This window comes from Colletotrichum aenigma (genome assembly GCF_013390185.1).
Source record: "Colletotrichum aenigma strain Cg56 chromosome Unknown KSG_Cg56_contig02, whole genome shotgun sequence".
Lineage (NCBI taxonomy): Eukaryota > Fungi > Ascomycota > Sordariomycetes > Glomerellales > Glomerellaceae > Colletotrichum > Colletotrichum aenigma.
Window position 1 is genome coordinate 4802168 of NW_023500908.1, and position 21876 is coordinate 4824043.

Below are 21876 nucleotides of genomic sequence, written 5' to 3' on the forward strand. Positions count from 1 at the left end.
GCAGTTTGCTGCTTCATACCGCTTCATATTGATTAAAACAACATTAATAGTTGTGATTGTTTATGTAAGTCGTTGGGTCGGGTTATTGCCCCAACTGCTTCTGGGTATATAAGCATATTGTGACAGCTGAACATCACGTATGCCCAGCTAGATTATTGACCTTTCTTCAAGGTGAGATTACGTACATCTCTCAACCTTCGTGCTTGACGTCTGTGCCAAGCTTCTCGTCCGACAACACATCTGTCAGTCCCATGGAAGCCGCGATTTCGAGCAGCCTGGTCTTCTCCTTGTGTGCCGCCGTGTCGCCGAACACCAAGTCCATCTCTTCCAAGCTCTTTCCACGTGTCTCGGGGACGAAGAAGTATGTCATTACGAAGGCGATGAGAGCGAAAGCGGCGAAGAAAAAGTAGGTCCCGTAACCAATTTTTTCGAGCATGTCCGGAGTGATGAGTCCGATGATGAAGTTGCACATCCAAGTTGCGCTCGTGGTGATAGACATAGCTTTCGATCGGTTGCCGAGGTTGAAGATCTCAGAAGGCAAGACCCAGCCGATGGGCGCAAACGAATAAGAGAAGTTGATATCGTAGATGTAGATGAAGGCAATGCCGGCCCAGCCTGCCGACTTGTTCGTGCGAAGGGACTCGCCGAACCCGCCAATGATTCCGCCCACAATGACAAGTGAAATGAAGGTACCAGCGGCCCCACACATGAGAAGAGGGCGGCGGCCCACTTTGTCAATGAGGAAGAGAGCGGGCAAAGTTGAGAGCGTGTTCACGATGCCGTATATCCCCGTTGCCAACAACCCAGATGTCTTTCCAGAGAGGCCAAGCTGGGCAAACATCGTAGGAGCGTAATAGATAACCGCGTTGCATCCAATAAATTGTTGAAAAAACATGATTCCTGACCCTAACCCTAGACGTCTAAATGCCGGCCATGACGATACCAGAGCTTGGTGTTGTGCGATGAAGAGTGAGAGACCCTTCTTGCCGGGGTACCTCTCACGATTCAGTGTCTCATCAAAGAGTACCTCGGCCTTAATTCCAAGGTATTCGGCGCGAAGAGACTCAGTATCGGGATGCAAGCCGCGTACTTTGGCCAGTGCTGCGAGGGCTTTGTCCTCCTTGTGACGCATGAGGTAGAACCGCGGGGACTCTGGGAAGAAGACCATGCCGAGACCCAGAACCAGTGCGGGAAAGATCTGAAGCCCAAATGGAACCCTCCATGAGGCAGAGGATTGACCAGTGCATCCGTCAGGTCCGACATCATTTCGGGGGTCGAACGTGGGCAGCTCTGAGGTGCCGCCGGTGTAGGGGATATCGGGAGCACACCGGGTTCCGCCGATGTACTGGGTACCGTACTCTAGCCAGTAGCTGAAAAGAATGCCCAGGGTAATGCTGAGCTGCTGCAAGACGACGAGCGTGCCACGGATATCAGGCACAGACAGCTCGGAGATGTACATGGGGACAATCATCGTCAGCATGCCAACAGCAAATCCCGCAATGGCACGACCTAGGTCTTGATTAGCTATATGGATAGATCAGACAGGCAAATTCGGTACCAACCGGCAAACAGTAGCGGGACGTCGCTTGCCGCTGTCTGGAAGGCGGCGCCAAGGATGAAGATGACGACGGCGAGCTGCATCGAGCCCTTTCTGCCAAGCCAGTCGGCCAACGGGCCGTTGATGAGAGAGCCGAACCAGGCAAAAAGCAGCAAGGTCGAGACGAACCAGCCCTTGAATGTGCTGTCGATGGCAATGCGGGGGAACGTTGCCGCGAATGACTCCATAGTCATCACGCCTGACACGACTCCTTGATCATAGCCAAAGAGAAGCCCACCAAGGGACGCGAACTGAAAGTTGTGTCAGCACTTTTGTATTTCAGCCACAGGAGATATCTGAAGTCGCTTACTGCTGAAAGTCCAAAAACGTATGGGTTTTCGCGAAGCACCCGCCAAACAGACTTTTTGGGCATCACGACGTCCGGGGTCGTGCCGCCCTCAGCAGTGACAAATTCACCTGCCATATTTGAACGTGGGAGGTTGCAGCTAAAGAGATAAAGTAACGGCCGATCTAACACGAGTTGTCGAATCCGGGGAATTTTGCGGAGAGTTTTCCGGGGTACTTATATGCAGTCCGCGAGTGAGGGGTGACTCCATCGCAGTCCCAGTTATTGTGGGTGAGCAGGTGGCTCCGGACTGCTGCAGTCCGGGCCAATGCGAGGCTGGCTTCATCCTCCGTAGACGGACGCAGATCTTGATGGAATTTGCTGGAGGCAGCGTGGGTTTACTCCACTTGTCGGCCAACAATGGTTCGGCCTATGGAACCTCTCCTCAACCCCCGGACGGCAGGAATCCGGCGTAATAGCAATGCAACATAACGATGCGCTACGATGGACTCCCGCCGGCCGGTTGGGTGGGTGTCCCAGCACAATACAAGTCTCCATGATTAGATCTCCCATGCCGAAATATTTGACGGGACAACCCAAGTTCCCATGCCATGTTTGAGCGCGTGCCTGCCTCATCTTACTTAGAGACCCTTCGCCTCGAGTCCAGCGCCATGTATGAAAACCAGACGAGAACAGTCGCCAAACTGCGCGAGCGCGTAGAGAATCTCCTCGCTGAGCAGAGGCGTTCTCGGCCGTCTTGCCGCGTTTTGATTGCTTTGGCTGGCGTTCCAGGGTCCGGCAAGTCTACCATCGCGGCCACACTCCTTGAAGATTTGAAGAGACACGGAGTTGACGATGTTGCAATCCTTCCGATGGTTCGTCAACCTGCCTTTCTTGACGACTACTTTCTGTGTGCTCACCATGACGCCAATGACAGGATGGATTTCATTACCCGCGCGCCGTTCTTTCCTCCTTCGACGACCCTGATTTGGCCCTCAAGCGACGTGGTGCACCATTTACCTTTGACGCACGAGGCTTCTTGAAGCTTATACGGCGACTGAAAACGGTGCCGGTGACGACATGTGATGAGCCACAGATCGTGATTAGCGCTCCCAGCTTCGACCATGCAGTGAAGGATCCCCTTCCAGACGCCATCGCCATCTCGTCTCGGACGAAGGTGGTCATAATCGAAGGCAACTATACGCTCCTCGACGAGGATCCATGGAACAGCATTGCCGATCTCGTGGACGACAGGTAGGCTCTCCCTCGCTGGCAGGTTGCTGGCGCAGTTCATACTAATATGCAATGTAGGTGGTTTGTCGACGTGCCGACAGACGTGGCACGACAACGGCTCGCTTCCCGGCATTTGAGTGCTGGTATTGAGAAAACGATGGAACGGGCCCTTTTACGTGTAGACGAGAACGACGTACCGAATGGCGATCATATCCGCTCCAATCTGATTGAGCCTACAATCCGCATTCTGAACTAGGTATTGTCTGCCAGATAAACGCCCAATTCTCTACATTTCCAGATTTTCGGGTCCGGGCCAGCCCAGAAAGCTGAAAAAGTCGTCGGTTGGTTCGGCTGGCCACGTGGAGAAGTTCATCGACCAGGAGTCTGGATCAACGGTTAGCAAATCGTCTGACCCAGTGAAGTAGCCGGGCATTAGGATTTCGTCGAGGATGGCGGCACAGCGAGCGGCCAGTTGGTCCTTAGCGAAGACATGGCGAAAGATATGGCGAACTGTGTCGAGATGGAGTTGCCACTGGGGCGCATCGGGCGACTCCGGATCAACGATCATGACGAGTGCAACCACCAGGGACGCATGGAACAAGAAGAAACTGTCATCCACAAGCATTAGAGCTGTCTCAGGGACAAGACTACACTGTACCTTTGTGACAGAGTGTGACTTACATTGAATACCACGTAACCAGCCTAGTGATGTCCCCGTGCTTGGTGTAGTGGTCGATGGATGCGATCGATGCGCTGGCGGCATGAACGGCGACGCTCCTGCACCGTTCATCAGACGAGCTGAAAGTGATTTGGGTATTCCCTCTGCTCTTGCTGACAGCTTGCTGCAGCACTAAAGGTCGAAAGAGAATGATTTCAAGATTCCAAAACCGCCACCAGAGCCGTGACTTTGTGAACAGAAAGAAGGGCCCGGCGGAGGGCCCGTCATAATCCAAGTGGAAATACGCGGGTAGCGACTCGGACCACTTGCTCAGCGTTGTATCCATGGAGAGCGCGCTCTCGGGAGATATGCCCGAGGACGACAGCAATCGATTCGAAATGAAGTTGGAGTGGACGTGGAGGTGGCTCTGCATCTTCAGACCAGAGTATAGCGTCGGCTCGTCAACTTCTACGGGCAGTTCCGTCGTCCTGCTTGTCAGACTCTGTATAGAATGTCAGAAGCAGAAGCGCACGCAGCCCGCGCCGTCATCTCACCAGGGGCACATACCACATCGTGAATGTTAAGTACTGGTCGAACATCCATAGCTTCTGTGTCTGGAAGCAGAATTGGCCTCCCAAAGGTGGTTGAGGCGCCGCTGTCAAATATGTAGAGACCCCACCAAACTCGCCGACGCATCTCCCGCTGCAACTTATTGATGCGCCAGCCTGGCAGCTCTCGGTGAAGACCCAAGCTGAGCGACATGCGAGTGGCGAGCCCTAAGAAATTAGAGCCTGTATTGGGTTTGTTCCGTTTCTGGCTGAGGTTGCTCAGAAGAACGAGAGCCTGCACGAACTCGAGGTTGGCGCTTTCGAACAGAGACTCGTCTTCGCCGAAGGATAGGGCATGGTGGTAGAGATCATCATCCAGCTCGCCCTGGGGGTCGTCGAGGCACCAAGCGCCCAGTGCAAGTATGGTGTGGAGCAGCATGAGCCATGACCGCCGTTGCGGCCGCGGAATGACCTCGTGTAGCTGAGCTCTGAAGGTAGGCTCGTGGACAAACGGATATGCGCGGTGGTATATCGAGAAATAGCTTTCGATGAGCCGATCGATAACCTGCCTGGAGGCGATCACCTCGGACAGTTGGGAGGAGGCCGCAATGGCGCTGAAGCGTTCGTCTGCTCTGGGCGTGTTCTCGAGGAGCGGTTTCGTGTGCCCAGTCAGAGCCAGCAGCGAGCGAAGGAAAAACACGCCTGCGGTTGAGCCTGAATCTGCGTTAGCCCTACTGCACAACCCACACTCGCTCGTTGGGCCTTGCTCACCTAGGTATCCTGCGCCTCTGGGCTCGACAGACAGTGATGCCATTCCGTCCGCAAGAGCATTAATATCTTCTTGCCAATCAAAGCCATCAGACTCATCCGGCATGGCTTCCGTCATGGCGTTACCATCGCCGCTGGATGTCGTTGTGTTTGGTAGTGGGGAGTGTGGTGCTGGCGGCTCAGAGGCCTCCCGCCTGCGGCTATCTGCAGAAAGGGCTCGATCAATGTCGACATCTGGAAGCATTTGCTTGAAGACGTGCTCTAAGCTGGCGAGACGGCTCTCCACGCTCGTCAAGTAACTTGGGATCTGGTGTTAGCGAGCCAGCCAGGGCCAGAAAGGGGTGGGATGGCAGAGGCTCACGCGCGAGTGAGAGGCGATCGTTGGACTCTTCCGCTGTAATGACATGATTTTGCGTTCTGGATACAGGCACCGCATCTGGGTTTCTCTTTGGAACACTGCAGAAAATGTCAGACCCTGTTCTGTTGGAGAGGTTTGGTGTTGCTCCTAGGATATATACGAACCTTGAGTTTTTTCACCCGACAGTAGTCACACTAGAGATGTTAGTCTCGGAGGCGAGTCGAACACTCATGCTTTGAGGATACAAATAAACAATTGAACATGATAAAATTGAAACACTCATACAGCTAGGCCTGTTAACGATCTTGATTCGCTCATTGTTGGTGAAGTCAATCTGGGCGTGAGAGTCGCTGAAATTGTCACCTGTCAGGAGTGAAAACCTCGGTGGTGTCAGGTGTCAATTGAGGGATCTAAGTCGGGATTATTACATATTCCACTCCGTCCATCTCGGAGGCGCGATGCCTGCCCCTTAAGGTTATTGAAGCCATCACCAAACCGAGAGGCCTTCTTCGCTCCGTCTAGAAGATGTCAGCGACGGACGAAGTAGTGTTCGGGCGGGTGTAGTCCGGGGCCGTTGTTGTATGCTCCTTTGGCTTTTGCTGGCTGGCTGTGTCAGTAAACTCCACAACCTCACGATGCCTGCGCTTGGAAGGGATCCCCGCCACCAGACCCACAACCCTGGATTTGGCCCATGCAACTTGACTTGCGGTGAAGGGTCCTTATCCAGAAGGTCAAGGTTGTTTTTGTTTTGAATGTCTTTGATGACGTCTGAAAGAAGGGACATGGCAGGCGGACGCTGTTGTGCAACGCATAGCGCGTCGGCCGTGATATCTGAGACGCGCATCCGGTCACGATAGCGCTCCGCGCTGGGTGCAATTGGCAAATGACTGTCCGCGACGCCCTGCTCTGTACCGTTGGCCGGTGTATGCTCCGTACCTGTAATACAATTATTTCGCTGGAAAGGCAGTCGATACCCTTTGCTTATGTTGCACCTCGGGTACTTAGGTAACAAACCCCCACGTCGTCCACTTTACAAGCTAGACCGGGACGTTTCGCTCTTCAATTCTTAGTCAAAAGTATGAATTTCCCCTCCACACGAAAGCAGAATAGTTGCATGTCGGGATACAACTCGTGAGCACCAGACGCGGGGAGAGGGAACCATTTTCTGGACGATACCCCGCTCCGATGCAGCTCTCAAGCCTGCGTATGGCCACCAGCCCACGATTGACGGTGATTGCGAACGATGCCCGCAGGAATCTGAATCAGGTGGACCGTTGGGTGGAGCCAGATTCCGGCAAAATGACAGCCATAATTTCAGGGTCCAGGTTTGTGTACAGTGCACGAATGAATGATGAGTTGTCAAAATATCGAGGCTATCGCGGTTGATGGTCGGAAGAGAAAAAAGTGCGAGAGACAACGAATACCAAGATCTGGAAGTTGGTTGCATTGTCTGGGGTAAGGCGGCGGTTGCAGGATAAACCCTCAATGTGCAACAGCGACAACGTGCTGGAATTTTTGGAGCGCAGAGAGGGATGATCCCGAAAATAGGACGCTGGGATTGAGAGAAATGACGTCGAAGGTCGGAAGCGGGCAACCGACCGTTGCGGGTCCGCCACGGCGAAGCGCTTCGGCATCGTCGTCGTCGAAACGGGGCCGTGTGCTTCGCCACAGCGACCGTTGGAAGACGCTGGAAACGCCTGTGCTGAACGGCGGGCGGGGTGGACGGGAACGGGGACGGGCGACGCATGAAATGTCCATCGTCAATTGACTTTAGCATGTGCGAGCCGCACCGGCGAAATTCAGAGACGATCCGCCACGATCGGGCCGCGAATGATCTTCGTCTGAGGGTGTTCTCAAGCTTTGCGGTTACCTCAAAGATTAATTGGTTCAAACGGAGGCGAAATGTCAATTGGCATACCTCACCTACCGCAGGCAGAAAACATGCATGGGCGGTTGTCATCGGCCACAGGAATTCCTTGGAGGCAGATGGCCCGAAAGGCCGACTGCAACTGGAAAACGGCGGTTGATCCTTTCCCTCGGGTCGATGGGAAATAACTGGACCTACCCACAAATCGAGTCAGCATTTGGTTTCACGTGCGTGGTCAGCCTATTTGGAAGTTTGGGGGCCTCACATAATTAGATAATGATGCTGCGGCACGTAAAGTTGAGGTTGGCTGCCAAGCTACCTAGGAAATGTAGCGTGTGGTTGGCGTGCGGCGGCGGCGGACGGGCGGTCGGGGGCGCCATGGACATGGCGGGTTGGAAAGTGAGTGGGAAGGGAGTGGAGGGATTGTGAATCTGGAGACGAGTGGGCTGAGGCAGATTGGACGAGATGAGAGACGAGACGGGGGACGCGTAGCACACTGGCGGAGCACCTACTATCTTACGGATACCTTGGCTCCCATCAGTTAGGTAGGCGGGTGTTTCTGTGTGCTGAATGTGAGGTAATCAGTACCTACCTTACCGTGCCTACCTATGGATTTGCACCGCCAATCTCTTACGGCCTCATCTCTTGATTGCGTTGGCAGATTGGCTACGCCGTCCCGTCCGGCACCCAGATCCCAGCTGTCCCAAGAGTCGCAGAGTCCCGGTGTCCCGCCCTCAGCTCTCGTTACCCCCTGCGCCAGGCTCGGATAATCCTCATTTCAGGGGAAGAGGGAAGGGAACATCTGTTAACTCTGAAGCCGAAAGGCAAAGAAAAGGAGGTCTCGTGCTGCACCCGAGGGAGGCTCCCAAGTCAACCACCTTCAACCATTCCGACCATCTGACACTCCTTTGGCCATACATCCCCGACTCGCCGCCTCGAAAAAAAAGAGCACATGACCGACGTCTTGACCCTCTCGTTTTATGCCTGCAATTGCCATTGACCACCATTTCCCCCATCATCTGTTCTGTTCGGTATTCAAGACGTACCGCTGCGACGCCAGCAGATCCAGCGAGACGGCGACGGTGTCGGCGCGCTACCGTTTGCCTCGTACCGGGCCTGTCTAGCTCCGTTCAACTTCGTCATCGCCCTTTTTTTGCGCGTGGCTGCTGTTATCGCTGCTCGCTCACTCGTCTCGTCGACGAACGGGGGCTTTTCCCTCTCTCTCTTTCAATTCCCTTGTGCCAAGGCATAGGTCGGTAGATCTGCGCTACTGGACAGATTGCCTCAGAGACGCTAGACGCCAAGCGCAGGGAACGACCCGAAAACCAGCAGGTTTAGGGAAAGACGGTCCAAACGGAGAGACAGCGAGGCAGCAGAAACGAGACTTTTGCATCTCCATCTCCATTTCTCCCTCTCTCTCCCGCCCCCGAATCCCCATCGGCTCCTGCACCGTTGCGTAAGGCAGGATCAGGTGGACTCGCCTTCCATTCTTAGAAGTACAACGGCGCCTGTACTTTTTCAGCGTGTTGCTTCGTGCTGTTGCCGCTGCCGCTGCCGCTGCAACCCTTGGACAGACAGGCTTTCGAACCAAAAAAAAAAAAAAAAAAAAAAAAAAGGTTGGCATCTGGTCATCTGCTTGGTATCGGTATCTGCAGACCAGACCCCCCGGCCAGTTTTCCCCCAAATCCCCAATTGAGCTGTCCAGTCAGAGTCGTGCGCTTTACCCAAAGGTACGAGAATACCTGTGCCCCAGCGCGGCCCAGCATCAGACAACAACAGCTGGGAACCTGAATTCCTGCTTTGGAAGGCTAAAAAAGGCCCAGCAATACAGACGAGACGACGCAAAGAAGACCAGACCGGGCTTCTTCTGTTCAGTTGCGTTCGTCATATCAGACCAGCCCAGCCCAGCCCTGTTGTGTCCGTCCTGTGTCAATTGCCCACGTCTTGGGTTTAATACCAGACAAGCAAACAAGAAAAACAAGCTGAAGACACAGCTGAAGGCATAACTTGTCTCTTACCACGCATTTTGGACGACAAGCAACCTGCCTGACCTGAGTGAGGCAGACAGCAGCAGACACAGACACCTGTGGATCCACAGTGGAGACCTCTCAGTCGTGCTGCACACTGCACCAGCGAGTTGAAGTGGGCCGAAACAGCCATTTCCCTGCTCTCCAGTGGTTTCCCAAGGATCACTGTGTGTCACTGTGCAGGAGGTTGCATCCATAGCATCAAGCGGCATCCACCCCCAAACCAGGCCGGACCGGGACACTGACTGACGCCGTCGTCCTCTCCAGCTGCATCCCGTCCCCCATCCCGCCTGCCTTCTCGGCCTCCTCTCCTCCACTTCCTCGGCCCTCTCTACCTTACTCTGTACTCCCCTGCCACCCGCTGCCTATCTTTCCAGCCTGGCCTGGGCCCTCCCTTCCAGCCCAACCATCTTTTCCCCTCCAATCCCCAATCATCATCCCCAGAGAGTGCCAGTTCGCTGTACTGCATACATACTAGCGGTTTACGGCCAGCCAGCCCGCCCGCCTGCACGTCGCACGCACGCACGCTCTCTCTCACCTCACACTCCTCACCAGGTCAATTGCACCCTGCCCTGCTGTACACTACCTAAGTACCTACCTACCCAGCAAGCACCAGGTAGATGCCGATACGGCTCCTCGCCGCTGCTGCAGACAGACCCTGACTGATCCGTCATCCTGCTGCCTCTTACTCGCTGTCCGTGTCGACCGTCTTTTAGACTCGACGCATTCTTTTTATCCCCCCTTCCTCCCCCCCCCCCCCCAACCTTTTTAATTCCTCGTGAGCGGAAGGGTGCTGCTGCTAATCAGCCCCATCAACCGCCCAAGATTCCCTCCTCAAACAGCAGAAGACTCCCGTCCAACATCCCCTTGCGGACCCTGCAGTCCCGCCCAGACCAGACCGAGCAATCGACGTCATTGCTTGCATCTGATCGGGACGACAACGGCCACCAACACCGTGACCACCGCTTCACCCACACTGATTCTTCATACGACAAACACCACCATCACGGCCAGCGGTCATCTGAAGATTCCTCCCGCTCCGCCTCCGACGAGTCTTCCTGGACCGACACGGGGGACATTGCTGAGCAGCTCGACCACGAGGAAGACCCTCTTCGCCTCCAGCTCGGCAGCGACATCGAAGACGAGCTGCTAGCCGGCGTCCACAAGAGGCATCCCTCCCACAAGCAGACAAAACCGAAGCGTGTCCGCATCCAACTCGACTCTCCCAACCGCCACGATAGATCACCAACACGTCGTGGAGTCGTTAATAAGGAGGCCATCCAAGTCCCAGACATCGCCCAACCACGTCCGACCCGCGCGGAGCGAGTCATCGGCCTCATCATGTCGGGCGGTCAATCAATCCACGGCCTTACCGGCAAGGCGCTGATGTGCGTCCTCCCCCTCCAAAACACCCCTATCGCGCCTTGCTTCACGATGGCTGACCATGCTGTAGTTACTTTACGAGTATCTTCGTATCGTTAGGCGTCTTCCTGTTCGGCTATGATCAGGGAGTCATGTCCGGTATCATCACGTACGTCTCCTACCGCTCACCCTCCCCCGTCGATGTTTATCGCTAACACATGGGCTCCACAGCGGCGCGTACTTCTTGAACTACTTCAATCACCCCTCCAGTCTCGAGATTGGCACCATGGTTGCCATTCTCGAGATTGGTGCATTGATTTCCTCCCTCATTGTTGGTAAGGTCGGAGACATCATCGGCCGCCGCAAGACGATTCTATACGGCTCCATCATCTTCTTCATTGGCGGTGCCTTCCAGACATTCGCCAACGGCATGCCCATGATGCTGCTGGGTAGAATCGTTGCCGGTCTCGGTGTCGGTGCCCTGTCCACCATTGTGCCTGTCTACCAGTCCGAGATCTCCCCTCCCCATAACCGTGGAAAGCTCGCCTGCATTGAGTTCTCCGGCAACATCATCGGTTATGCCACCTCTGTCTGGGTCGACTACTTCTGCAGCTTCATCGAAAGTGACTTGGCGTGGCGTATTCCTCTGTTGATGCAGTGTGTGATGGGTGCTCTGCTCGGCCTCGGCAGCCTGGTTATCGTAGAGTCTCCAAGGTTGGTATCCTGTCTCATGTGACTCTTTGCTGCTTGCCTGACACGTGAACAGATGGCTTCTCGATAATGACCACGACGAGGAGGGCATTGTCGTCATTGCCAACCTCTATGGCAAGGGTGATATCCACAACCCCAAGGCCCGCGAGGAGTACCGCGAGATCAAGATGAACGTCCTACTCCAGCGCCAGGAAGGCGAGCGAACCTACGCCGAGATGTTCCGACGATATAGCACCCGTGTGTTCATCGCCATGTCGGCCCAAGGTCTTGCCCAGCTCAACGGCATCAACGTCATCAGTTATTACGCTCCCAAGGTTTTCGAGTCCGCTGGCTGGGTTGGGCGCAATGCTGTGCTCATGGCCGGTGTCAACTCAATCACCTATTTCCTGTCCACTATTCCCCCGTGGTACCTTGTTGACAGGTGGGGCAGACGTCCTATCTTGCTCAGCGGTGCAATCGTCATGTCGGTTTCGTTGTCTTTGATTTCATACTGGATCTACCTGGACATTCCCGCAACGCCCAACCTGGTTGTCATCTTTGTCATGATCTACAACGCAGCATTCGGCTACTCGTGGGGCCCTATCCCCTGGTTGTACCCCCCGGAGATCCTGCCTCTCAGCATTCGCTCCAAGGGTGCCAGTTTGTCTACCGCGACCAACTGGGCTTTCAACTGGCTGGTAGGAGAATTGACACCCATCCTGCAAGATTACATCAAGTGGAGATTGTACTTGGTGCACGCTTTCTTCTGCGCTGTCAGTTTCGTCGTGGGTAAGTTGATCATCGTGACCCGCAAAATAAGCATCCCCACTAATGATCTGAAGTGTACTTCATCTACCCCGAGACTTGTGGAGTCCGTCTGGAGGAGATGGACTCACTCTTCGGCGACGCGAGCACGGTCATCGGCACCCCGTCCGTCCATGCGGCCGAGACCGGCTCTCTTATGCCCGGCTCACCGGTCGGCTCTTACCGCGGACGACCCGCCTTCACAGCCCAGAACGCCATTCCTGGGCTGTCGCTCGACCCGCCCGACATCCCCGACGGCAAGGGCCAGGACGGCGAGGCCAGCAGCACCATCAGCGGATGGGTGTCGAGGGTCGTCAGCCGCACACGGAACCAGAGCAGCAGCGGCAGCGGTAGATATGCTCCGGTCAACCAAGACGACTGAGATGGATTTCACGCGCATGCGCATCAAGAAGTTTAGATGGTTACTTTTGCATATAGATGGCGGCAATTTCTTTTCTCTTTCTCGGCGGCCGCAGGGCCCCCCAATCCAAGGACTGGATACGGAAAGGTCGAGCCACAAGGTGTTTTTGAATTTATTTTTCCAGAGGTGATGTCTTGTGGACATGTGGAGGGGGAAAACGAGGACATCGAGCCGAGGCGAGAGACGAGAAGAATTCAAGATCAAGAGGAGCGTTTCAGAACGAAGACGCGAGGTTTGCATCATAGCCGCGGGAAGAGAGGAGAGAGTACATGTGTATCGGTTCAGGAGTGTCATTTTCTTTTTCAGTGGTCTCTCTATTAGTGTGTGTGTGAGCGTCTGTACATAAAACTGTATGTCTACAGGAAGCGATTTCTGCATCGGAATCAATCATGACAGAAAGGCATTATTCTTACCCATTTGGATTTTGAAGTCAAGCTGTGAAGTTGTCAATAGTTGAGGCTAGATGAGAGCATTCCAAGAGTTGCTCCTTGCTTCGTCTTGCTCCCTACAACAAATGATGTGTTTGCTGAAGGCAATCAGCTGTCTAATGTTCTCTATTGTCCTCGTCATTGTCCCTGTTGTCCCTATCATTAGCTCTGTTGTCCTCGTCGTCGTCATCATCCTTATCGTTGTCTCTGTTATTCACGTCATCAGCTCTGTTATCCTTATTGCCGTATCTATTATCGTCCTTGTGGCGCCTGTCTGCCGTCATCTTAGTCTCTCCTCATCGTCCCATGTTTATTCCTAGAAAGTCAGTATAGCAGACAGGAAACTCAGGCGGTTTCTCATTTTTTATTTCTCACACATGGAATTAGATAAGGTCTAGAGTGGTGTTGCGAGAATAGAAGAAAGTATCTTTCGCGTTTCCCTCAGTAATGTGGTCATGAGGTTTTGCGGTACTGACACCTGGTATGAAGTTCCCCAGAGAAGCCGAGCAAGGTTCTTTGAACCCGACCGTCATGGGTTCTAAGAGGGTGAGTGTGCGCAAAGGGGTAACTGACAACAAGGATGCATATGTCATGACAGGCGAGGAACCTCACCCCCAGCCCCAACCTATGCTTTCTTCTTGTATGAGGACTTTGCTCTCCCGCGCAAAGTTAGAGAAGAACCAGGACAATGTTGTTTGAAGTGAAGGAAACTTCTCCTCTAGTTCACTAAAGACTGCAAGGTTGCATCACCACCTCTGAGGCTGGATTATAGGGCAGGAGGAGTAATTCTTGAGTGGCGAATGGGGTGAGTTGTGAGAGGGTGAATACGAGGGAAGGGGTTGCGGACCGCGCAGATAAAGGACAACAGTGGGATGACATAATTGTTAAAAAGAAGTCTTTGGGTGACGTTAGCTTCCTTGGATGAAAGAAGTCTTCACGCAAGGCATGGTGCATGCTTTCAAGCTTGAACCATGGCCCAGTTGAACACAGTCCAAAAAGACCCTGGTGCGGTCGATTGCTGCAGATGGTGCCTTAAGGATGTTGCGAGATGTTTTATATTCTCAGTAGGAGAGAGAGAGCCATCTAGAAGAAGTTGATATGGGTATGAGATGACTTCGTCGGGGGACACCAGATACTCAGCGTGGCGATGGCATTTGTGGCAGTCTCACTGTCTTTGTGTCCTATATAAATACGTACTTCAAATGGGAACAAGTCATAGCCGCACGCAACCCAAGCGGCTATAAAAGAGCTTCTTGATTGATTGAAGCGATGCGGTTCATCACCAGATGTTGTCTTGCTGATGCTTGTAGACATTTGATTGCTCACCTACGACTTTAGGCGCAGGTCTCTTTGTTTCCTCCAAATATTTCCAGAGAATAAGCAGAAGGTACTGACGAACGTTGCCATGCATCACTTCAGCCAGTACCATTAACGTGTCGCTCATATGGAACTTGCTCAGCCTGTGGATTCAACCCTCGAACAGAGCATGAAGCTTCAAGTACTGGGTCCTGGGCGGCTACGGATTTGCTTGGTCTAACCCGTCCACTAGCCATTCTAAGAACTATTATAAATACTCCCAAGAAGTCTAGTGTTGTTTGCCCGTTGATTGTCAAGATATCTCGTGTAGTACTTTCACTTCAGTACGGCTTGTCTGTAACACGGCCCTCTGTTAGCTTCCTGCAACTTAAATGCGCCGCTTTATTTTCAAATTGTGCTAAGGATTCTGGAAGATCACGACCTAGAGAAATGTCTCCGGTCTTACAAGCGACGGAAGAGTAGACAATACGTCTCTTTAGTAATACCCTCTATTCGAACAGCAGACTATGATACCAAAGCAGACATCAGCGTTTAAGACATTGCCATATGCCTCTGTCATCCGTCGCACGTACATTCATTCATGATGTCAGGACGGATATCACTAGCAGGGAAGGGGCTGAAGTAGTAACCCGAGGGTTGTCATGCTTGGACGTCATGAATGAGGAACCATTTAGTAAATCATAGGAGAAGGTTTACTATAATCTACTGATTTTATGCAGCAAGTGTGATCATGTCGTCAGTTCCGTCTGTCTCATTGGTTCCGATGTGAGTGCTTCTGCCAACACACTGCGTTATATAGACACGCGCACGAGCGTAGATGAAGACATGATGGCTGAGAGTCCCTGAAATAAGTCGTCACTCTCGCAGGCGAAATGGGTGACATGTCAATGTGGGGTCAAGATTGTATGTGTAGAAGTGAAGGTTGCTCAATCTGCCCAAGGGGCTGTCCAAGTATCATCACCTGCCCGATCGGTGTGTGCGCCTATCAGTCCCAAGAAACAGTAGATCGTATTCCTTTTTGTGAGTTTATTTCATATGAATACGATGAGAGCAATGACAGACATAGACTATCGCACAGCCTGTTCGCGGTGAATCAGGTCTTTCATACACGCTGGGCGCCCGGGTCTGGAAGGTCCTCAGTTCAAATCGCCTCGGCGTGCTCAAGGCCATCCACCCGCAAGAGAAAGAATTTTTCTTGCTGGGCAGAAAACAACAGACCCATTGCACGGTTATTTAAGTAATTTCCGACTAACATACTGAGCTGCTCGTGACTGGTGACCTGAGCGGCTTCTTAAGAGCAGCTTTCTGCAGAAGCAACGCTTTGAGGACGCAGAAATCCATATATAACAGAATGTAAGTTAATGCTGAATATAAGAAACACAAAAATAATACGCTCAAGGCTCGTTTGGGTAAGGTGAAAACTCCTGAAAGCAGAAGGCGTCTAGGTAGCATAACAGGCGACGGTTGATGGATTGAAAGGTTGGGGATTGACTCATCTGCTCTCTGCACAGGTATTCTGTGCAAATAAACACAAAACATTAGGCATCTAGAGATGAAGTGTGTAAAGCAGAGCAGCCCAGAAGCTAAAGAACACAGCATGGCATTTGCTACCTAGTTGTAGCATGCAGAGCAGGTATGATTAGCCACCTAATTCCACACGATATGTCGTCACCTTTTGCATAGTATTGGTAAGAAAGAAAGCTGTATACTAAGAAGTTCTTATAGTAGATATTTATCTTTTTTAAACTACTTAAGCATAAGAGATCTTCATTAAGCCTATACTACTTTAGTTTTCTACTAGAATGAAATAAGCTAATAAGAAAAGAAAACTAATTTATTAATAATAAGCTAAGTAATATTAGTTATTTAAAGTAAGTCACCTCTAAGAAACAATATCTAAGATTTAAACTAAGCAGAAGAAAATAAGCAGCTAGGAAGCAGTTAGATATTTAAGAATTAAAATAAAGGACGTTCAGTTCGTAAGTTCTTATATTCGTTATGAGACTAGTCTACATCCTAGGCCGTCCCAGCACCATAAAGCAACCTGTAGTAGCACAGTGGCTAGCCTCGTAACTCCCAGCTAATGCGAAAAGCGTGTGAAGTGGTCTTTGCTACTCCTCCTCCCAGTCAAAGTCGAATCCTAGGTCTTCAACAGGGTCGTCAAGGTTGACGTTATCCATTACCAAGTCCAACTTGGTCATCTCGTCCAGCATGTTCAAATCCAAGTCTTTGGCTATATTGTTATAGTGCCTGACTTGAAGTGTTGAGGAAGAGGATGCCGTGGGTGGCCGAATGCGAGAAGTTCTCGAAGACGGCCTGAACATCTTCTTATTCTCTTGCTGCTCCTCTTCATTCTTTGCTAATAAGGGTTGGGAGGGGTCCTCTTCAAAGTGAAACTCCTTCCGGTAAAGCCCAAGTTCCGAGTAAGACGGTCCCTGAATGACGCCGATCGTAGGATCCGGGTGTCGGGTGAGCTGGCCCGTGGATAGCCAGTGATTTCCACGCACGGATCCTGAGTCCGACGCTGCATTCGAGCCAGGCGGGGGTGGCTCATCGTGTGCCTTGAATGCTAATGGGCGGCGGACGCGCCGAGAGCCACGTTGGACGAAGTTCGCAGGTGGCTCGTCCTCCTCGTCCAGTGACAGCAGCATTACACGTCCGGTGGCATCTCCGATGACGAGCTTCGAGAAGTCCGGTGAGAAGGCACCGCTGGTCACGCAGCCGGGGGCCTCCAGCAAATCACGAACTAGGGGCTGGCGAAGATCCCTGACGTTCCAGACTTTGACCCTTCCATCAGCGCCTCCCGTGTAGAAGCGATCCGCGGTAGTTCCCCACGCTGTGAACTTGACGCCTATGTCCTCGTTCTCTTTGTCTAGGGCCTCCTTATGCTTCAGAGAGTGGATGGGTTTATCGCCACGGGCTGTATCCCAAACATAGACCTTTCCATCAGTGCAAGCTGCTGTGACGTATGAGTGCGACCTGCTGTTGGGCTTGATGGTAACCTCGTTGATATCCTCAGCCGGACAGTCAAGTTTTTGGTAGTCCTGGAACATAACCCTCCCATCCTGGTCTCGACCAGGCTGAAAGACTCGAACTTGTGTACCCTTTGTCTTGACGTCCAAGTTCGTGGCATGCGGGGATGTGGCAACGAGGAATACCGGCAACGTTGGGTGCCAAGCCACTTCGAACACGTTCTGCGAACTGTTTGTGACCTTGATTTGCTCTCCCGTCAGGCAGTTCCAAAGGCAAATCTCACCCGTCTTCCGCTTGTCCTCTGGGATATCGTTGTCGTCTCCAGTAAAGCTTCGAGGCGAGTATCCGACGAGTAGCAAGTGTTGAACGCCCTTAGCCAAGCCCCATTGCATCGTAGCCGGAAAGTATGCCCATTTTTGGGTTTCGGTTGTCTGCTCGTTGCCCTCGTTCCAGGCTCGCAGGTTGTTGTATGCATGGAAAGGGCTCGCAGATACGTCTTCATCGTTGATCTGGTAGACGCGGACGGCGTAGCTGGCCACGTCCGCAGCGGTAGCCACCATACCAGACTCGTGTTTCGAAGCGACAACAAAGTTCACGTTGCCTGTGTGGTGCCAGGTGCCAATGGCCGACATGTCCTTTCCATCCTTCGTCACCTTCCATGCTTTGACTGTCCTGTCGAAGCTGGAAGTGTAGGCGCGGTCATTGACCTTGTCGTAGTCTGAGGACACAACAGAGGAGTAAAGCCAAGGGCTCTGTGACTCTCTCATGGCTTCCGTGGAGTTTTCGCCGCTTTGGACGACCGGTCGAGGAATCCGGTGGTCAGCAAATGCCTTCAGCTGCTTGGATTGTGAGGAGCAAAGAAGCAAGTTCCCGTCGCGGTTGTACTGCTGATTATGCGAGTCCGAATGGGTCGTTGTTCCGCAGATGAAGTTATGGTCCGAAGTCCAGACGATGGTCATGATATCGCCTGCGCAGTTGACCCATTCCGCACGCATCTCCATGTCATCTTCATGGGCCTTTCGAAACTCATTCGTAAAGTTGACAAGACGGCGCATGCGGCCAAAGCCCCGATTGCCGTCAATCTCGCGCGCCAGGAGGAGTGAAGAGATCTGGCTAGAACGTCTCGACTCGTTCTGCTTGTCGAACTCGTCCACCTGTAGCATCAGGATCTTCGCTTGTCGGGCCGGCCTCTTATAGCGGTCGACTAGCTCATCGAGCAGGTTCCTAATTGCAACTCGATCTCTCTTCGCAAGATCTCCCTTCAGCTCGAGGTCGGGTGGAATAATCGTAAGGAGATGGGGGTTCTTTCTAAGCAGCTTCCCAAGCTCCTTGGCCGTGTCAGGACTTCGCTTGCTCTTAGCCTTCTTATCGCATGACTCTCGAATCTTCCTGCGGACAACCTCCATCTCCTCTGCTGTGAAATCGACATGAAACGGGACAGGTTCCTTTGACACTACAGCTTCAGCTGACCGAATGAGCTTGGATGCACCCTTAAGTATCCTTTCGCGTTCCTCGGTCGTGGTGTAGGGACGTCTCTCCATGTGCACCCAGGCGCTGAGTGCCTTGTGCCGGGCTGTGACAGGACCCGGTCTGGGGTTATGTGTTTTCCATGACTTGAATGATTTCGCTCGCGCCTTTGTTCGGTAGTTTGCGGGCGAGACGGTGTCCTTGGGCGCTCGAGTTGAGTGACGGTGTTTGGATTTGGGTGTTGCCACAGGATGAGTCGATGTCGTAGCAGCGTTCGGGGAGATCTCTGTCGCGAAAGTCGCGGTAACACTCGTGGGCGCAGGCCTCGACAATGTATGGGAAGGTCCAGGTGCGGGCACAGGCGTTGGCGTCGAAGCTCCGCCGTTGGACAGGGCTGGTGAGCTCGTCGTGTTCGCGTTCAGCTGGAACTCCTAGCAACGGCAAGTTAGCATCCCATTCGCGCCTGCCTCCAGTAACACCCAAATATTCTCACCGGCTCGGCGGCGTATTTCGTAATAAGATAACGCGCCGTCTTGGCCAGATGCTGCTCCAAAGCCGACGACAGGAACCCCTTCTTGTGGGTGAACTCAGCCGAGAACTTGTCGATGCTGCCAATCCGGCAGAGCACCTAGCCGTAGAAGGTTTGAGTGGGCTTTCTTTCAGGTAGATTCTGGTGTGAAAGGCACGTGGTTCTTACCGCTCGACCCAGCTCGGTGGTGTTCACCTGACCCTGGGGGATCTCAGCCAGGCATGCGTCGATGTAGGGCTTGACCTGCGCCTTCAGACAGGCCGCCAGGTTCCGCGAAGGACTCTGGAAGGAGGCATCGTCCCCAAGCCGCTGCCTCTTGCGAGGCGGCTCGCTCGTGGTGTTCAATGCGCGTGGGCTGCTCGGAGGGGATTCGTCTAAAGTCGTGAGATCGATGTGGTCGATGCTGTCTATTGTGAGATCAACAACAGGATAGTTATTGGCCATGGAGCCGGGTGCGCTCCTAAAAGTGATCATATGGGCGACAGAACGCGCCCACAGAGGTCTCGCAAGCTGTCGGCGCGTAAAGAGCTCCGTGACGCGCTTCGTGGTGGGTTGAGGTCGTCGTTGAAAGTTAGTAGTTTCAGAGGCGCTATAACCGAAAGGGGAGGCGGGAAGGGAGAGTGGGCAGAGTGGGTCCGTGCTTCTTTCTTAAAATAACTTTTTAAGCTATCTCTCTATATACTGAGAATGTTACTTACTTAGTGTTTTAGAGATTTATTTTTGAAATTTTAACTTATTTAAAATTTGTTTTCTTTATTTTTTAAATTTCTAAGAATTATTACTATATAGAGAGCTAAATAGATAAATTAAGTAAAGAATCACGTTTTAAACATGATTTTAACATGTTAGAAAGCTGTTGAAATCAAGAGGAATGAATGCTTATTTGAAATAAAATTATAAGTCTTTATAAACGATGTTCGTTTAATTAATCTTCTACCTTTTGAGCCTAGCTACATCTAATTTATAGAGGTTTACGCCACACTATAAAAATTCTATTTATACTTTAATAGATACTTACTAAGTATTATAATACTATTTATAATAACTAGAAAAGCTTTAATTTAGGTTTATAAGAGTATTATTAATAACTTTAATAGTTTATAAATAACTTACTATATAAAATTATATAAAAAGAAAAATATAGGTTTATTCTTCTTTTAGTTATTAATTATTTTTAATAAAATTAACTTATTATATTTAAACTTATATTAACTAGAATACTAATTAATTCTATAAATAACTAATAACTAAATAAAATAAAATATTCCTTTATCTAAAAATTTTTTTTATAAATTTAAATAGTTTATTAATAATATTTCCTTTAATATTGTTAACATATAACATTCTTTTATAATAATAATAATAATATAAGAATAATAATAACGCTAAACTTACTTTAATATTCTATATAAAATAAACTAATAAAGTTTAAGGTATAAAACCTTATTTAAAAATACTTGATTTATTATAACTCATAATTATAATATTGATTATGTAATACGTATAGTTATGTAAGCACCTTATGTAATTAGCAGTTTAGCAGGTTACGTTTCAGGTTATCTTTCCCCTCACTTTTCCCTACTAGAGGATGCAACCTGCGAACAACAACAACCAGACTCATCACAATACATCTGTTCCCTTATTATTATCTATACAATTAAATGCTCATAAATGCTCAGAATTATTACCTTTTATCACAACATTACCACATCCATAACCTGTATACGCTTATACCTGTGCTAACAAATATTATAACTAAAAATAATTATAAAAACTATTATAAAATTTTTATCTATATCTTATAAATTACTATATATTTCTTATATCTATAGAATAACAAATTAAATATAAAATATATCTATTTATAGTTTTAGTAAATATATTAATAAATAAGAACTTTATAAAAACATAATAATAAAAAGCTGAAAGAGGATATTAATAAATTAGAAGAAATTTTATAATATAAGGATTATATAAATAAAATAAGTATAGTAATAGCTATAATCCTTTCTAACTACTAAAAGCGGGAAAAGAGAAGCGAAGAGGGAAAGGGGGTAGCTATACGGGTAGCCTACGTACTAGTAGAGTTTCTAAAAAGCACACTTTAATACACTATGCCACTTCAAAGTGAAGTTCGTTTGATTAATTGTTCGTTCGTTTGAGTGAACGTTTGTTAGCTAGCATTCGTATGTTGGCATTGGGCATTGAGCATCAGCTTTCCTATCAACAACACTCCCTGGGTGGCATTCAAGACAGCTAGCCGAAAGATGTAAACAATGACGTGCCAAACCATTAAAGTCGTTGAAAACGCCATATTCGGACCTTGAGGTACGAAACTCAATGCGTAGTATTGCGATATGTCACTGGCAAGCGCATTTCAAGAATGCGCTCTAGCATCCGTTTCTGATATCCATCCAACATCATCCAGACGGTGCGCCCGACTAACAGCGGCCGCCATTGGACGTCTGTTACCAGCTTTACACGACGTTAATTACTGCTAAAAGTCGCTCGGAGCATATTAACACGAAAAGAAACCCTTTTAA

At 50.7% G+C, this 21876-nt stretch overlaps 5 protein-coding genes across 5 annotated transcripts; 2 read left to right on the plus strand and 3 right to left on the minus strand.

The window, feature by feature from the left end:
• Positions 1-190: 190 nt before the first annotated feature.
• mfs1-3 (MFS glucose transporter mfs1) lies at positions 191-2021 on the minus strand (the record flags this gene model as incomplete). The annotated part of the gene is made up of 3 exons (XM_037318573.1): positions 191-1509; positions 1563-1848; positions 1908-2021. 3 exons carry the CDS (start codon positions 2019-2021, stop codon positions 191-193), a joined length of 1719 nt encoding a protein of 572 aa, XP_037183224.1.
• A 473-nt stretch (positions 2022-2494) lies between these two features.
• Positions 2495-3372, plus strand: CGCA056_v003317 (putative uridine kinase; the record flags this gene model as incomplete). Its single annotated transcript, XM_037318574.1, has 3 exons — positions 2495-2758; positions 2821-3137; positions 3195-3372. 3 exons carry the CDS (start codon positions 2495-2497, stop codon positions 3370-3372), a joined length of 759 nt encoding a protein of 252 aa, XP_037183225.1.
• Positions 3373-3402: 30 nt separating this feature from the next.
• Positions 3403-5496, minus strand: GAL4-1 (Regulatory protein GAL4; the record flags this gene model as incomplete). The annotated part of the gene is made up of 5 exons (XM_037318575.1): positions 3403-3724; positions 3798-4276; positions 4342-5036; positions 5094-5397; positions 5452-5496. The coding sequence occupies 5 exons, from the start codon at positions 5494-5496 to the stop codon at positions 3403-3405; spliced, it is 1845 nt and encodes a 614-aa protein (XP_037183232.1).
• A 2197-nt stretch (positions 5497-7693) lies between these two features.
• On the plus strand, positions 7694-12580 carry mfs1-4 (MFS glucose transporter mfs1; the record flags this gene model as incomplete). Its single annotated transcript, XM_037318576.1, has 6 exons — positions 7694-7714; positions 10150-10730; positions 10796-10873; positions 10936-11418; positions 11471-12183; positions 12237-12580. 6 exons carry the CDS (start codon positions 7694-7696, stop codon positions 12578-12580), a joined length of 2220 nt encoding a protein of 739 aa, XP_037183233.1.
• Positions 12581-16475: 3895 nt separating this feature from the next.
• raf1 (Rik1-associated factor 1) lies at positions 16476-19777 on the minus strand (the record flags this gene model as incomplete). The annotated part of the gene is made up of 3 exons (XM_037318577.1): positions 16476-19235; positions 19298-19432; positions 19502-19777. 3 exons carry the CDS (start codon positions 19775-19777, stop codon positions 16476-16478), a joined length of 3171 nt encoding a protein of 1056 aa, XP_037184090.1.
• Between the last annotated feature and the right edge of the window lie 2099 nt (positions 19778-21876).